Genomic DNA, 18,382 nt, shown 5'->3' with positions numbered 1-18,382 from the left:
CAAAGGCTAGATTAGCACCTCCCTAGAGGACAGAAGTTCTCTCACTGCAGACACAGCTGATTCTCATAGCCACTTGGCCTGGAGGTCAAACCCTCCCTGGTATTAGCTACAACAATCAAGGTTTAACTATAAGACTGCGCACAAAGACCACTAGGGGGTGCACCAAGGAAGCATAACAAAATGCGGAGACAAAGAAACAGGACAAAATTGTCAATGGAAGATCTAGAGTTCAGAACCACACTTTTAAGGTCTCTCAAGAACTGTTTAGAAGCCGCCAATAAACTTAATGAGATCTACAAGAAAACTAATGAGACCCTCGATCTTATATTGGGGAACCACCTAGAAATTAAGCATACACGGACTGAAATAACAAATATTATACAGACTCCCGACAGCAGACCAGAGGAGCGCAAGAATCAAGTCAATGATTTGAAATGCGAGGAAGCAAAAAACACCCAACCGGAAAAGCAAAATGAAAAAAGAATCCAAAAATGCGAGGATAGTGTAAGGAGCCTCTGGGACAGCTTCAAACGTACCAACATCAGAATTATAGGGGTGCCAGAAGATGAGAGAGACCAAGATATTGAAAACCTATTTGAAGAAATAATGACAGAAAACTTCCCCCACCTGGTGAAAGAAATGGACTTACAGGTCCAAGAAGCGCGGAGAACCCCAAACAAAAGGAATCCAAAGAGGACCACACCAAGACACATCATAATTAAAATGCCAAGAGCAAAAGACAAAGAGAGAATCTTAAAAACAGCAAGAGAAAGAAACTCAGTTACCTACAAGGGAATACCCATACGACTGTCAGCTGATTTCTCAACAGAAACTTTGCAGGCCAGAAGGGAGTGGCAAGAAATATTCAAAGTGATGAATACCAAGAACCTACAATCAAGATTACTTTATCCAGCAAAGCTATCATTCAGAATTGAAGGTCAGATAAAGAGCTTCACAGATAAGGAAAAGCTAAAGGAGTTCATCACCACCAAACCAGGATTATATGAAATGCTGAAAGGTATCCTTTAAGAAGAGGAAGAGGAAGAAAAAGGTAAAGATACAAATTATGAACAACAAACATGCATCTATCAACAAGTGAATCTAAGAATCAAGTGAATAAATAATCTGATGAACAGAATGAACTGTTGATTATAATAGAATCAGGGACATAGAAAGGGAATGGACTGACTATTCTTGGGGGGGGGAAAGGGGTGTGGGAGCTGTGGGAAGAGACTGGACAAAAATCGTGCACCTATGGATGAGGACAGTGGGTGGGGAGTGAGGGCGGAGGGTGGGGTGGGAACTGGGAGGAGGGGAGTTATGGGGGGGAAAAAAGAGGAACAAATGTAATAATCTGAACAATAAAGATTTAATTAAAAGAAAAAATAAAAATAAAAAAAATAAATAAATAAAATAAAAAAAAGAAAAAGTATTGAAAATATATACAACATAAGCTCCTAAGTCCAACAAAGCCTGCTAAGAAACAGACCTTAGCAAACCACGAACTACAGTGTGTACAATGGGTGTTCAATACTCTCAGGAGATTATATGACAATACCTGCCGTGCAAAAACTTTTCAAGCATGGCAATAGATATTGTACTTTTGATAAAATAATTTAAAAAATACTACTCTACAGTAACTTAGAATTTTTTTATATACACATTTTTTATTTTATTGTTTAAAGTATTACACATAGTAGTACATATGTCTCTTTTTTCCCCCCCTGACCTCCCCCGGCCTCCCCTACCCCCCGGCACTTGCCCTTGTCCCCTCGCCCCCAGTGTCTTGCATCTGTTGGTTGTGTTTATATGCATGCTACAAGTCCTTTGGTTGATCTCTTACTCCTCCAACCCTCCCCTACCTTCCTGCTGTAGTTTGACAGTCTGTTCAATCCTTCTTTCCCTCTATGTTTGTCCAACAGTTTGTAATGTTCTTTATTGTCAATAAATGAGTGAGATCTTGTGGTATTTTTTTTTAATACCCCCATTTATCAACAGGGATAGTAAAGGGAAAGTAAGGGCAACGATGTAAAATAAGTGGGGTTCTTATAATGAACAATAATGTTCCTTACATATGGAGATCCAATAGTGAGAAACAGATAATAGCCCCACTCCTCAAAGAGCTCCCAGACATACAGGAATGCAGGATATAAAATACTAAGGAAGGTTATAAAAAGAAATGACAAAAGCATTTTCATCCGTTAAGTATTTATTTAGCACCTACTATGTACCTGGCACTTTAGTAGGAATTGAGATAAAAGTAATAACAAGACATTCAGTGAATTAATAATACTCAAGAGGTTTTGTAATTACAATTAGAGGATCATTTTCATGATGAAAATTACAGGATGCTACGCAATCACTTACCAGGGAAATATCTAATTGAATCTCAGGCTTGGGGGAGATTCCCTAGGGGAGCTGACCCGACAACTGAAACCTAAAGGATTTGCAGGAGTCTTGTGGATGGAGAGCAAGGAGAAAAGAATTTCTGGGAGAGCGAACAGTTTGGCTAAGGTCCCTGAAGGAGAAAGAAGCTTGTCTGTCAAATACTACTGTAGAGTAGTATTTTTTAAATTATTTTATCAAAAGTACAATATCTATTGCCATGCTTGAAAAGTTTTTGCACGGCAGGTATTGTCATATAATCTCCTGAGAGTATTGAACACCCATTGTACACACTGTAGTTCGTGGTTTGCTAAGGTCTGTTTCTTAGCAGGCTTTGTTGGACTTAGGAGCTTATGTTGTATATATTTTCAATACTTTTTCTTTTTTTTATTTTATTTATTTATTTTTTTTATTTTTATTTTTTCTTTTAATTAGAAGAATGTGTGTCTAGAAGAGGATACAGGGTACAGGAAAAGTTGGGAGAGACAGGCAGATTGGATTTTGAGGGCCTTCTTGGGAATGGCAAGACACAATTCTAAACTCTTTAAAGTGGAAGAGATATTCACAGAAAGAACAACAAAGGCAAGTGCATGAAATCATTAGAGTACAGCATACACATACTCTATAGCAGGGGTCCTCAAACTACGGCCCGCAGGCCACATGCGGCCCGCCGAAAACACTTATCCGACCCGCCGGGTGTTTTTGCCGCCGCTGCCTGTCCTGCTTAGCAGCCGACTCGTCCTGGGCAAGCAGTGCACATGTGTGGAATGTCTGAGGGACAGTGAACTGGCCCCCTGTTTAAAAAGTTTGAGGACCTCTGCTCTATAGAACCACGTACTAGTGGGAAGTGGAATCCACAAGGCAAGAGGAGGCCAAACAGAGAAGGGCTTCAAATGTGCAAAGAAGTTGGGCCTGATCCCAGTAAAACATTTTTTACTAAAAATGTTTTAAGCAGCTGAGTGCTATAAGTTCTGCATTTTAGTAAAATATACCTGGTAACAGTAAGAAGGTGGATGGCAGGGAAGTGAACCAGACTAGAGGGAGCACAGTTAGAGGGTTAATCTAATAATCTAGGGTGAAATTTAGATAGGCCTGAACTTGGACCAAATCCCTTCCTGCTAATAGTAATCACTATCCACAGATACAAAAAGCCACTCACTCAGAACTAGAAAGGATCTTTAGAAATTGTGACACCCAGAATCCAGTAGTGCCCAAGCACTGTAACAACCAACCAACCAACAAATCTCTCCATATTTCCAAATGCTTACATATTTCCAAATGCTGCCTGGGTTGAGGGGATTGGGATGGTGGCACTGCCTTACCAACAACAGGCCAAAGGCCATTACTATATCCAACAGGTAGTCAGGCTGTCTCTACTTGATCACATCCTTTGAAAAGGAATGCACTACCTCATGGATAAGCTTTTTCCCTTTGGGGATAATGGACTCTAATACTGAGTAGAAATTGAAGTAGATAACTTCTTCCCACTGGACCCAGTCTTTTGCCTCTAAATTCTCCTCCACTGGAGTGCACTTTCAGTATTTGAAAATGGAATAATGTGTGTTTTCAATTTTCTGTATTCCAGGTTGAACATCCCCAGGTCATTGGCTCTCGGCCTCTCATTCTTCTGGCTACTCCTCTGGTATTGCTCAATGCAACTAAACACAATACTTCAGGTACAGCTGAGCAGATCAAATCTGAGTGAAAAGTGTCACTCCATGTGCAGTAAGTCAGGCTGAAATCCTACCAAGCCTTTTTTCAGAAACTCTACCAAGTTTATTGACACAAATAAGCTTTAAACTTAACCAAAACTCAAGTCAGCCTTTCCTAAATGGTATTCCAAAAAATGTTAGACCCACAAGAAATTAGGTGTTACAAAACAACCCCATCATGATTAATTTAGCTAATACCTGGTAAACTGCAGGTCTTCTCTGAGCTTCAAATCTCACAGAGAGTGAGTATGCATGCAAAGCTTTATAAACAATTTCGGCTGTGGAATTTTGGAATTAAAGCTCTCAGCACACTGTGGGATTTGGGTTTAGCCCTGCCTTCTCCACTCTCACTCACACAGAGACAGGGTATTCTTCACTGATATGTCCAATAAGCTCCACAAGTATGTGCTTCCAAGAGAACTTTCTGCAATGCTGAAATTGTCCTAGGTCTGTGCTAATATAACCACTAGCCACATATGAGTGGGCACAGAGCAGTGCAACTGTGGCTACTGGGGCTGGGGAACTTAATTTTTAACTTTAATTAATTTTAATGTAAATCTAAATAGCCACATGTGGCTATGGCTACTATATTAGACATTGCTGCCCTACTTAAAGTATTTTAAAGCTTAGCTTTAGTAATAAACTAATCACTACCTAACTGAAAGTCAAAGACATGAGTCAGTTTCTCAAATATACGTTAATTTTTTTTAGACACACAAATAAGGATTGGCCCTGCTCTTTGGAAGGAGGCCTACACTGAAACCCCTCCTGAGAATCATCTTTCACTTACGGAGGGCAAATTGGCCATCATGTCACTATAAGGATTTCACCAAACATCCAATTGCCACCGCAATCACATACACTAAGCCAATTAGTCAACCAGGGAACATGGGACAGGATTATGCTCTCTGATGCCTCATTCAGTATTGGGGGGGGAGGCGGATTTTAAATTAAAGGTTATCCTATGCAAGAATCAGAAAACTGTACCAAATCCCCTGAAGCCCCAATCTAGGTGTACTTAGTTCCAGACATTCCTTAGATATACAGAACTGTCATGACACATTAACCAACACTGACAAAAATGACCCTGACTGGGAAGCAGACGACACTGTGAAGGCTGCTGATACTTAATGAATGACTTCTGAAGATGGTCTTCCCGGTGTCACTGCATACTTATCAGGAGATCTCTGGTGATTTCACCCAGCCTCTCCTACATCAAACCATGTTATCACAAGTCATTGATTTCCTTACAAAGTTAACAAGCAGTAAGAGGAGTTAACCTGGTGCCATTATGAAGCGAGAACACTGCCACCAGTGCATGTAACCACTGTATTTTGTTCATTTCCTCCCTGAGGCTCAATATGAAAGTGGCTGATCACATTTTTCAACTTCCATTTTACAATTATTCCATACATGCAAAATGTGGTTCAGAGTAATTCAGCACCATTTTAAATTAACCCAGATGCCAAATAAGTAGCATTTAAGATACACCCATATCTCATAATGTAGAAAGGGTATGTTTTATATCAAATTAAAAGGATCAAATCAATAGCATGTCTTATATAGAAATTCATGTGTCATTTCATTTGACTAGTTACTCTAGCCTATTGGAATTAGAATTTATATAAATGCATATTATCATTATTATGTAATTCTGTATTATTTTCTACTATTTAGATGTAATGTAGAGCACCCAAATAAATCTACGGAATTCTGGAGCAAAACTCTTAACTACTTGGTACTACTCACTAGAAAAGCTAACAGGGAAATAAATCCCGAATTTGGGGTTAAGTTAAATTTGCACCAGAAAGCATTCAAGTTGGGATGTTCTCTTTCCCTGGGTAAATATAAGAATAAAAAAAGAAAGCTTAAAATGTTCACTTCTGATTTTCCTTTTATATTCCAAAACTTCTAATGATCATAGAAGTATTGTTAAATGTGGTCAGAAGAATGATTTCCATTTTTTTATCCTTACCCAAGGATATTTTTCCATTAATTTTTATTTTTATTTATTTATTTATTTTTTTAAAATATATTTTGTTGATTTTTCACAGAGAGAAAGGGAGAGAGATAGAGAGTTAGAAACATCGATGAGAGAGAAACATCGATCAGCTGCCTCCTGCACATCTCCCACTGGGGATGTGCCCGCAACCCAGGTACATGCCCTTGACCGGAATCGAACATGGGACCTTTCAGTCCGCAGGCCGACGCTCTATCCACTGAGCCAAACTGGTTTTGGCACCAGTGATTTTTAGAAAGAGGAAAAGAGAGGGAGAAATATCAATCTGAAAGAAACACATCGATTGGTTGCCTCCCAAGCACGCCCCCCCAACCAGGGCCTGGGGCGGGGAGGAGCCTGCAACCTAGGTACTTGCTCTTGACCCGAATTGAACCCAGGACCCTTCGGTCAGGCCGACGTTCTATCCACTGATCCAAATTGGCTAGGGTCGTGGTCGGCAAACTGCGGCTCGCGAGCCACATGCGGCTCTTTGGCCCCTTGAGTGTGGCTCTTCCTAAGCCTTAGGAGTACCCTAATAAAATTAATAACAATGTACCTACCTATATAGTTTAAGTTTAAAAAATTTGGCTCTCAAAAGAAATTTCAATCGTTGTACTATTGATATTTGGCTCTGTTGACTAATGAGTTTGCCGACCACTGGGCTAGGGCTAATTTGAATTCTTTATTTCATTTGTTAAATCAGTATTTACAGATGCAAGGAAAAATAGCTGCTCTCTGGTAAAACCAGGCCAAAAGGTGAGCCCCATGAGGACTCTGCTACAGCGCTCCCCCACCAGCCTCTAAGCAGCCCTCCTTCCACTTAAGTAACTCAGTCACCAAGAAACTTAGCTATGGATTTACAGAGAAGTGGGGGAGGTAAGGGATATCTATCCTCCTTGGCACCGAAACAAGTTGTAACATTCTGCTGAAAACAAGGTTAAAGATGAATGCTATTTCTCTGAAGGTAACGATGACCAGGGGTTTAATAAATGGGAATTAGAAAGCCACTGGTCATAAGGAACTGCTTTTATGGTCTCTTGCTCTCTCCATACAGTACACACATTTCAAGTTACTTTAGGCTGGGGTCTGGAAATGGTTTGAGGCCCGAGACCAGTAAAATGGATCAAGTCTGACGCTGCAAACCAACCAACCTGAGCTCATTTTTCTGAGCTGTCTTATAATTCCACAAAACAAAACAGTGATTAATCCAAAATATACTCGATATTTTTTGGGGGGACAGGGGAGGGGAGATTGCAAAAAATTTTAATCCCATTCTCTCCAGATCAAAGGCAATACATATTCACAAGAATATGCCTGATGTCTGAGATATGTGAGGAGAAAGTTCTAAGTTAAAGACTTGCAAAATGTTGCACGCACCAGAAGAGACTTTCTTAACATAACTTCTCAATTCAATTAGCATTTTCCTTCCAGCCAGTCTACTACAAAATAGGGCAGGCCTATGTATGCTCTGCTACATCGCACCCTTCAATTAAGAGCTCTTCAAGAGTCTTTGTACTTTGAAAAATACAGGCATAAACATAAGCTGTGAATCTAGAACAGGGTGGGGAACTGTCCAGTCCGTGGGCTGTTTAAGGCCTTCAAAATCATTTGGTCTGGCCGTGACAAGGCATTAGGGGTGAGTCAATTAAATGCTTGATCAAATATAGCAGGCTAATTTTTAAGTTGATAATTTTGCATGGCCCACCAATAATGTTATGAATATCCAAATGACCCTTGGCAAAAAAAAGTTTCCCCACCCCTGATGTAGACCTAGACAGCCTAGAGGGGCCAACTGTTCATATGGGTTCCTTTCCACCTCCTGTGAATGTATGAAGGATAAACAATCTCTGATGGGTGTTTTCCTCCTTATAATTCATACTTTTGGAGGAGACTTCTATATTCTATAACAAGACATATGTGTTTATATTTTATGTGATAGATTAAAATACAAGTTGTACTAATTATAAAGTCAGAGCTAGAGTTTTCATATAAAGACACGCCACTGGCTCATATGACTTCCCTTCATATCAACAATGGCAGTAATAACAATGGCCACTGCTTTTATTTTATATGCAGCATGATGTCTAGAAGAAACCGCTAATTGTCCCCTGATATTCCTTCTCTTAATTGGTATAAGGTTTAGGTGAACCTAACGGCCACTCAGCCAACATTTCCAAGTCTTCCTTGCAGCTAACTGTGGGCAGGTAATTAGGCATTGTTCATTGCAAAGTGAGCAAAAATTTGAACATCTTCAACATCATACCATTAAAAAAAATGGCATATGCTCTGTCTTCTACTTCCTCTGGCTGGGGCAGGATATGATGCTACTAGTGATGATGGTAATACAAGAAGAACACCAGAGGCTGTTGGTGGAAATTTATTACATTATAGTTGAAAATCTTCTTAACTCAGGACACAGTTGTATTTTTCAGAAACTCCCTTAAGTCACCAAACTAGCTACAGCTGTTTCTATGCAAACTGTTCTGTGAGAGAAAACAGCTTTTATCTTAACTAAACTATTATTCCTTTGATATTAAAGCAGCCAAATATCCAGGTAGGTTCTTTACACTGTCACGAATCCATATAAAACAACCCAATAGTATAGGTTTCCCATTACATGGATGAGAAGACTGCAGCCCAGGAAGTGAAGTATTTTACCCAGTAAGATAAAGGAAGCAAGTGGCTGAGCCGGGACTGGGCTCCAGGTGTGCCACCCCTCAGGATCTTATCACACTGCCTCTCACATAGCATAACTCTACCAATGTACTCTGTTCCTTGTTAGAGGACCAGTGAGTTTCTGAAAAATACAACTGTGCCCTGAGGAGAGAAGATTTCCAACTATAACGTAATAAATTTTCACCTACAGCCTATCAGGGGTTTGAAGCTCTTAAAGGTCTTAGGAACATCTGTTGATCACCATGAACCATACCCTGCTTGTCTCAAAAGTAAAGAATTTTATAATTTAGGAAAACAAGAGTTCAAAAAACACAACTGTCCTCCAAATCAGGTCCTCAGCTACTGCCTAATTTAATGCTTAATCTAACAGGTTAAGACCGTACTTACTGCTTCACCAAAAAATAAAGTACCCCCCCCCCCCCTCTGAAAGATAATCTGTGTGGAGCTACCTGCCAGCTGCTAAAAGCAGCCCCTAAAGCTGCAAGGCCAACCTACCTTCACAGGAACGCTGCCAGCCAGCATTCTGAAATACTACCATGAACTCTTCCCAGCGTTTATAAGTCCTTCCTCTCCAAACGTCTTGGGACTCAAAATAAGCTGGACAGAATCCATCTCCCAGTAAAAGGAAAACAAAACAATACTGGCCTTTACTATCCCAAGTGCTTTACATTTCAGTACATGCGATATACATTATTAAGATGGGGCTATTCCCACCATTCTACAGGAGTACTAAGGCTCAGATAGATCAACTTTCCCAACATAAAGCCAGGAAGAGGCAGAGTTGGTCTGATTTCAAATTAGCAGAAACATTGCACCTTGCTGCCAGGGTGTAACAAGAGCCTATACTTTTTCAATCTACATTAGGAATTCCTTAAAGATATGTTCTTGGGAAAGGAGGAGGGGGACACTGGTGGCAAGTCTACTTACTGGCATCCTCCAACTTTGCTCAGGGCCCTAATGTCTAAGGGTCTACAAAAGCTATATCCTGAAATCGCTGATGAAAAAAAGAATCCATCCACATAATCTACTTGTAAAATCAAAACCAACTTCAGCTAAGCCATCAGGTATATTTTGAAAACGGCCAGATCTCAATGGGATTGAGAAGTTTATTTTTCTGTATAACTTTGTGGGTAAAACACAGGCCCCATCCAAAACCACGATTTCTTCTGAGGTGAGTGCTACTGGTTGAGCACCCTGAATAGCTGTCGTCTTATGGAGGGACCTTTGCTTGCTGACTGGGGAGAGACAGTTGTTTGCTAAATGGGAAAATTAATTTTTGGAGCTAGAAGAGAATCACTTTGGAGGCTACCTAATGCTCACTAAGATTTTCAGCTAGTGTCAGCCACAGGTTTGGTTTTAATTTACACTTTTTTTCCTTTACCAGAAGGATATTAGAGAGAAAGATGAGAAATTCACAATTTCCCAAAAAGCAATGACTACAAGGAGGCAGGAGGGCTGACTCCAGGTCCTCTCACAAGGAAATCTAGCACTTCACTGCTGCTGTAGCTAGTACTGATGCTAGTAGTAAACATCAGGAGGTGCTTACTATGTGCTAAATTTCATGTACATAATCCAAGTAATCCCCAAAGTGACTGTGTGTTCCATGCTATTATTAACCTCATCACACAGATGAGGAAACTGAGGCTTAGAGAGGCAAATCACTTGCTAAAGGTCACCCAGCTTAACTCGGTTATAGAAAGCCACTCAATTTATAATAGGGAGGCCAAGACTTGGCCCAGATCTGACTGTCATCATACTGGCATTTCTTGCTATGGAACTGCCAACTGGGGAGCTGATTATTTTTAGTTCCTTCCCTGAAAATAAGGCCCAAAGTGGGATAGAGAAGAGCTTCCCACTTACTACTTTGAGGTTTGCCTTTTAAGAAGAAATTTGAGGGCAGCAGATTATAGATTAGTCTTTACCCATTCCTAAAAGCCAAAAGAAAAGGGGGGAAAAAACCCAGCTTTAGATGGGTACAGACACACAAGCTTTCTCTAAATTCTGATATTAGGAATCCTATAAAATTCTAAGAACTATAACTGATAGTTACTTTAATGAAGTTACTTTAATGACAAGAGTTGGCAATATCTTTTTTTAATGTCTGGACTTTGGAAGTAGTTGTATGTGAGTAAACAAGTACATCATTAAAATATATAGACTATAATTTTTTAAAATCTTCAAAATGCTTTAGTGAAATCTAATAGAAAATTAATTTTCTCTGTATTATATGCATACATTTCAAGAACTTTTTTTGTTGTGTTTATCTTCATCTAAGGATATTTTTTCCACTGATTTTCAGAGAAAGTAGAAAGGAGGAAGAGAGGGAGAGGTGGGGGGAGAGAGTGAGAGATAAGCATTGATGTGAGAAAGACCCATCACACATTGACTGGCTGCCTCCCTCACACAACTCAGGTACATGCCCTTGACTGGGAATGGAGCCCCTTGACCCTTCTGTCCATAGACTGTCACTCTAACCACTGAACCCACTGGCCAAGATCCTTCAAGTACTTTTGATTTACACTTATACAACTTATTTCTAAAATAAGGTCTTGCAATTAAAACTAAATTTAATAGTTTCAATCAGTACTATGTGTGTGTGTGTTTTTTAATTTCAGAAAATGTGGTACACTAGACACAAGCATTAAGCAAGTACATTAATCAGCTCATGGGGGCTAACTTAAAAATAGACTTTACCTAAATTTATGTAAATTTGCCTCTTGTTCCTATCAAATTGGGAAAAAAAAATCTCTCCAACCACTGTCCGGTATCTCATGTACTAGTCCTTTAGGGAAGGTTTTTTTTTTTTCTTTTCTCTAAATGCAATCATTTAATTTTAAAATAAAAACATTTTAAAATAAATTCTAATACCGCAGCTGCCGTTTTGGCAGTGAGACTGTCACACAGAGAGCTGGTGTTAAAAGATCAGATTAAGAGCCTTCAGTCCTGGCACCAGTGAGGCTCGCAGCCATGCAAGAGTGATTTTCCATGCCTCTGAAGAGACAGGAAATAGAATTCATCTTCCTCTAATAACCTGCCTCCTCGCCTCCCTCCAGATTACCGTCCATCTGGCCTCAGGGTAAAGGCAAGGAGTCTGATGCTCACAGAATGCCCAGAAGGAGAAAGAAGGTGGGCAATGTTCAGACACAAAACATCAGAAAGGACTGGATTGGTCAGGAACAAACATGTCTGTGGCCCACACATGAGAAGATATAAACACACCTTAAGAAACTAAAAAAAGATGAGCCAATTAATCCAAAGTAAGCAGAAGAAAAGATATACACAGCATTAGGATTTAGAAAACCATGACATAGGTCATTCATTACACATGAATCAAGCATTTCAACCAAGAAATGTCAAAGGTAGTGGTGAAATAAACAGTAAGTGATGAGATTATGATGCCTACTCTCGCACCTCACGCATAAAAGGAGCTGCCAGTATCACCCCCATGGCTTTCCTCTACAGGGTACAACTTCTCAGCCAATTAATTCCAGTCCAGTCTTGCTCAGCAACACTACCATTACACATTTTGCTCCTACTGGACCTGCTTACATAAACAACATAACTCATGTGGGAAAACCACCTACTGGTAAATCAGCTCCACCAACATCCCCAAGACCTCCTTCCACTTCTAAATATAACACCACCGAGCCTGCAGTAATGCCATGGGAAGAAACTGTCTAGTGATAATATAGAGGTCTGTGCCTGCAGAGGTCTAATACCACCTCAGGGATAATTCAAACTTCTTCTGCCTTGGGTTGTGTCACCTCAGCCTGGTTACAGCTCTGTGGGTTACGCAGTCTTCCCATTCTCTATAAAGCAGAGCTGCTTCAAGTCAGAAGAAGCACACACTGGTCTGGAGTGAGCAAAGGGCACCCAGGCTTCCTAAAGGAATGCCTACAGGCCCTTACCTCTCCTTCACCACCCCATCTAATCTAGTTATAAGCAAATCCCGAGTGGAAATAGGTAAATGGAGATACAGTGGGTGGTGGTTCTGTGGTAACAGCTAAAGGGGGAGAAAGACAAAACACCCTTTACTGTTTGTGATCCAGAAGAACATTTGAATTCAGGATTTTAACTTATGCCCAGGATTTGTGAATATGAGCACCAGAAAGGGATATATACCCAATGAAAGGGAGCCATGGTTACTCAAGTCTAACCCAGTTCAGACCAAATAAGAAGTCACAGAGAATCCACATCTCTGTAACATACGTGCATCACAAATACCCTCTGCACACTAACATCAGCAGATCGTGCCCACTGATAGGCAGGCGACAAACCACTCTCCTTCAAAGCAGGGACAGACACACTTAAAAGAACAGAAGGGTAGGAGGAAAGTCGCTCAGTACTTTCTACCCTACAATACATAGCTCTGTGACCGCAGGACATGCAGATGTTTCATTAGCTAGCTTCTTCTCACAGCTTATCTCCCCTGAGCAATGAAGGATTCAGTAATACAAAATCAAAAAGCATCCCTTTCCAGCATGCTTACCTAAATTTCTAACTACCCAAAGCAAGCAAGCAAATGAACAACAACAAAAAAAGCCACATGGAAGCCACCATACACTAGAAATGCACCTCCTCATTCCAGCACGTGTACATCTGTGGACAGGTGGTGAGCAAGAGAGAGCGAGAGAGCCGCATGTCCCCCTGGCCTTGGCAATGCATGAAGTCCATGGCGTTCAGAGCAGTGAGTCCACTGAGCCCATCTTGCATCTTTTCTCAAATGCACAGGCAATACAAAGACTTCATGAGGTAACAATAGTAACTTTTTAAGAGCAGCTACACAAAAGTTACATTAGTTTGTGTTTACTACATAAAGTAGTTTCTATTTGATGCCTCTTCTGACAACTCATTGCCCAGTGACACAAGTGTAGAACAAGCTTTTGTCTTCTGGGAAATTTTTTAAACTACCCTATTAGATGCCATTAAGACAAACAGTCATAATTCTGAGTAACACTACATTGTCCAATGACAGGAGATATTTTAACAATTGAATTTTCCTTCGCATATTAGAAACATTCCATTATATAAACACAATTATTTTCCACTGAATGTAAGGTGTAGAAGTTGGAATTCGAACACTGCACCTTAGAAATGCGTAATACAAACACCAAGAGGCCGACAAGGGCAAAGAGTCAGTCCCACAATCCCCCTTCTGCAAAACCACTAAAACGGCACCTTCTAGCCCAGTGCCTGAAACCAACTGCCTTACCTCTTGGGACAGGAAAGGAATGACTTGTGCACAGATAGCATTCAGCCTCTTGACAATCTCTGCCTGTAAAAAAAAAAACAAAAACAAAAACAAAAAAAAGGAAAGGAAAGCAATGAAGAGAACAGTCAGCTGGTTACAAATTCCCAAAATATTAACAAGATGATATTAACACACACTTTATATTCTGGCTGGTATACTTCATAAGGAAGAGGAAAACACTCATCAGCTAGCCCACTAAAGGGCAGCAGTGACAACAGTGCCACACTAATAGCACAATTTATTAACCAGAATTCATCTTAAAAAGTCAACCTTCAAGAACCAGGACAACATAAAAAAATTTAATTTTCATAACTGGAAATCAGTTTCAAAAGCTTCAACAGGACCCTTATTCAATCTGATGTGGTTTTTCATAAAAACCCAAGTTTTTAGAATTTAGATAATAAATATACATTCTTCTCTATATCTCAACTTCTCTCAATTAGTACTCACTGGGATTTTATAATTAAGTCCCCAACCTCTCCCCAAAAATAGCACCCAACCAACCCCCAAAAGTTGATTAATTCATATCCTTAGCAATAAATTGTTGAAAAATGGCATGTTATCTTTAACCATAAAAATTCCCAAGTGTATTAACCAAGATTTTCTGTGTGAAGAGGTTTAGAACATGCTAAAAGTCGTCCTATACAAGCAATTTGTGTGTATATGGGAACTAACCTTGGGAACTAATCATAGCACTATATATCTGTAAAAGTCCCAATAATGTCAGATAACAGATTTTTCTCTAATAATTTTTGTAAGTATACACATTTTACAAAAACAGGATGCTGCAGTAAGTTTGAAGGAAGGAGGGAGGAAGGGAGGGAGGAAAGAAAGGAAGGTTGCCACTATGTTTCCTTTAAAACACTACTCAAAGCTTCACCAATGTTCATCTTAATTTGTAAATTTGTATTATCAGACTAGAGGCCCGGTGCAGGAAATTCTTGCACGGGGAGGGCGGGGGGAATGTCCCTCAGCCCAGCTTGCACCCTCTCCAAATTCGGGGACCCCTTGGGGGATGTCCGACTGCTGGTTTAGGCCCAATCCGGCAGTTGACATCCCTCTCGCAATCTGGCGCCGCTGGCTCCTAACTGCTCGCCTGCCTGCCTGATTACCCCTAACCACTCTGCCTGCCTGCCTCATCGCCGCTAACCACTCGCATGCCTGCCTCCCTGATCGCCCCTAACTGCTTACCTGCCTCATCATCCCTAACCGCCTCTGCCTCGGCCCCCGCTGCCGAGGCTTCGTCTGGATGTCCGGAATGACGTCCAGAAAGTCATTCAGCTGTCCAGTCTAATTAGCATATTATGCTTTTATTATTATAGATGGCTCCTTATAGACTTTGGCATGTGACAGGTAAACACATTTCTTTTATATACATACAAATAAAATAGCTTATATTTTACTGATGAGGTGGGCAAAAGGAGAGGAGTACTGAAAGGCAGATAACATAAAGCAATTACTATTTTTCAAACATTCTGAAAATAAATTCCATCAGGGTCAGTTCCTCATTTTTTAAAAGAACAAAATGCTCTCTTTCTTACTAAGTCATTACCAGAATGATAGCGACACGCCTTGTGCATTCTAGGTTTCCTTCTCTCATCAGCAACCCTTGACTTGATAGCAAAGCATCTTTTAAATTCCAGCACCTTACAAACTTTGCCAGCCAGGAGAAAACACAAATTAACCAAGTTCCAAACCTAAATTTTCCATTCCAATTCTGCATTCCTAACAGGATGGACAAAAACCCAGCACCAACAAGCAGCAGTGAATAAGGACCCAACTGTGCTGACCTGATTTAATTTATGGCACTTGCCCCATGGAGCATTTAGCTATCCTTTAAGAATGCTTAAACCACCATGAAAAGCTGCAATGGGAATCACCAAATCACTCTCCACCTGGACGAACATACCACAGTGGTTATGGGGTGAAATTCCAGTGTGAGCTGAGAAAAGAGAGTAGCATTCGCCAGACTAAAAGCACGGTGTCTCAAAGGCATTTGGTTGTTAAGCTTTCTGTAGCAAGAGGTGGAGGGAGAGAGAATAAAAGATAATGAGACACTTTGGGGCAGACCAAACTGATGATTCTAATGCTTAGAACCATCTGCCAAGCATATTTTCCTCATTATGTTGTTTACATAAATAAAATAGTCCCTTGCTAGGAGAGTTGAAAAATGTGTGGGCACATAAGAAAACTGAGTTCTCTAGTTTGCCTATAGGCAATAAAAACTACTCTAAGGAAACTTAGCTGGCAAAACAAAGACCAAGAGGTATTTATCTGGCTTCTTTAACTTTGGACCTAGGCTATTTCAAGTCTAAACAAATATGGAAAAAAGTCTGTATTTTCTTTAAAAATGTAGAAAAGTCGTTTTATTGGTTCATATATGTTTACATGCACACCTAACAGAAAAAGCAGAGGGGCGACCTCCCAAACATTTTCTTTAAAGGCCTCCTTTTGTTTAAAAGACTTCTTAATTTCTTTGAGTTGTCATGCCAATGGATTTTCATGGTCAGGCTAATTGGCAGCAGGGGGGTGGGATGTGTGTGTGATTTCATAAAATTAAGCCAGTCATTCTTCACTTTGAAAGCTAAAGTTGCCTCGGAAACACTGCTGCTTCCATGGTCATCTAATTTTGCTTCTTTTGTCCCATAGGATCCAGCTTTAGGGAGGCATCATTTATTTACAGGCCTTTCCACTGGGCTTCAGTGGTCAGCCAATAATACTGCGGACACACACTTCTAATGGCCTATGTTTTGAAACTGAGTCTAATCTAATGGCGTGAGGTCCAAACTCCTTTTCCAGCACAGCCATTAAGGGATGTAGGTTATTGCTGTTGTCACCATTGATATTTGTCATTGTAATGTAATTAGGGCCCTAAAATGATGCATTACAGCCCTTGGCATAGCTTCTATTAAAATCTTTTCTTCTGCTCACTGAACTGCGACCTGCTTTCTGATGAATAACAGACAGCTAGCTTTAGGGTAAGGAGCAGATTCATCAAAGAAGTATTTTTCAGCTTTGGGGAAAGAGAGGGGGAAAATAGGCAACCTAGGAGGAAAAGCACTAGGGGAGAAAAAGCCACAATACACATTTGAATTTCATCTGACCACTTGAAATTCTGATTGCATCTGATGAATCTTGCTTAGACAATATATTCCCAGTCTTTGAATCACATGGTTAATCAGGGTTCTAATCTGCTATCCATCAGCCTAGGCCAGCTCTGTAGCTTCCAATCAAATTTATAGGTGATGTGGCTCATGCATCCCTGAGCAAGTACATTCACAGATAGCCCATTTAAACAGGCAGAGATTCTGAAATACTGCTGTTAGGATTACTGGATGTTATCATGGTATTCGATGCTTTATGGACACCGCTAACTATTGCCTTCAGTTGCCCATGACATACCAAAATAGCATTAACGGCCCCAATAAAAGAACAATTGTTCATGTCAATATATAACAAAAAGATTGTTTTTGCAGCCATAGTTTGTCAAATAGATTAACAATTTTTGACACTTCTATTATGTCTTCCTCTATCCATCAAAATATTCATTAAAAAACACTAGTTATGCCAAAACCAGTTTGGCTCAGTGGACAGAGCGTCAGCTTGTGGACTGAATGGTCCCAGGTTCGATTCCGGTCAAGGGCATGTACCTGGGTTGCGGGCACAATCCCAGTAGGAGATGTGCAGGAGGCAGCTGATCGATGTTTCTCTCTCATCGATGTTTCTAACTCTCTATCTCTCTCCCTTCCTCTCTGTAAAAAATCAATAAAATATAGTAAAAAAAAAAACAACAAAAAAACTAGTTGCACATATTTTCCCACCCTCAACTATCATTCTATTTCTCTCTTCTATAATTTCCCAGCTTTATTCCATCCCTCCAATAAAGAGGCAATAAAATTGATAACCGTCTCTAATTAAAAAAAAACGTTTGAGCTAAATATTTTAGAAAAAAGTTAACTTTAAAAAAGGCATGCTATGAAAATCCTTTACCTATGCACTCCATACCTGGCACATGAATGCTGACAAGCTAACTCCAAAGTGGTGATGGCCAGTGGACTAGTAGCATAACCAGTCAGTAATGAAACAGAAAAATGCTGAGAACCTTTTATCCCTTTCATCTTCACACTCCAACTCAAGAATCATTGAAAATTATTAACTACCATGCAACATGGAAAAGCAATGCCATGCACTGAAAAGAATGTCATGATTCAATCACTAGATTACAAAGCAACAAATACTAAAGCACACAGTATCAGAAACATATTTTCTTTATCATATATAACAAATTACATTAGTCATTTAAGTAAGACAAAAAACTGGTTAAGCCTATGCTTAAATTGAATTGCAATCTCTCAAACA

At 40.0% G+C, this 18,382-nt stretch overlaps 1 protein-coding gene across 9 annotated transcripts in view; it reads right to left on the bottom strand.

Moving 5' to 3' along the window:
* The window catches only part of TLE4 (TLE family member 4, transcriptional corepressor), a gene marked incomplete at its 5' end in the record, with an annotated part of 149,451 nt that overhangs the window by 100,053 nt on the left and 31,016 nt on the right, over positions 1-18,382 (bottom strand). For 6 of the 9 annotated variants that reach the window (XM_081103239.1, XM_081103245.1, XM_081103238.1 and 3 more), the window contains one exon: positions 13,985-14,047. The exons of the other annotated variants lie outside the window; for them this stretch is intronic. In XM_081103239.1, coding sequence (XP_080959365.1) covers positions 13,985-14,047 — 63 coding nt within the window. The remainder of the gene's footprint in view (positions 1-13,984; positions 14,048-18,382) is intronic. 9 annotated transcript variants of the gene reach the window in all.

Source organism: Myotis nattereri (assembly GCF_964212035.1).
Source record: "Myotis nattereri genome assembly, chromosome: 12".
In the NCBI taxonomy this organism is placed as follows: domain Eukaryota; kingdom Metazoa; phylum Chordata; class Mammalia; order Chiroptera; family Vespertilionidae; genus Myotis; species Myotis nattereri.
The sequence above is the reverse complement of the archived record's forward strand: the minus strand, read 5'-3'. Positions and strand labels throughout refer to the sequence as shown.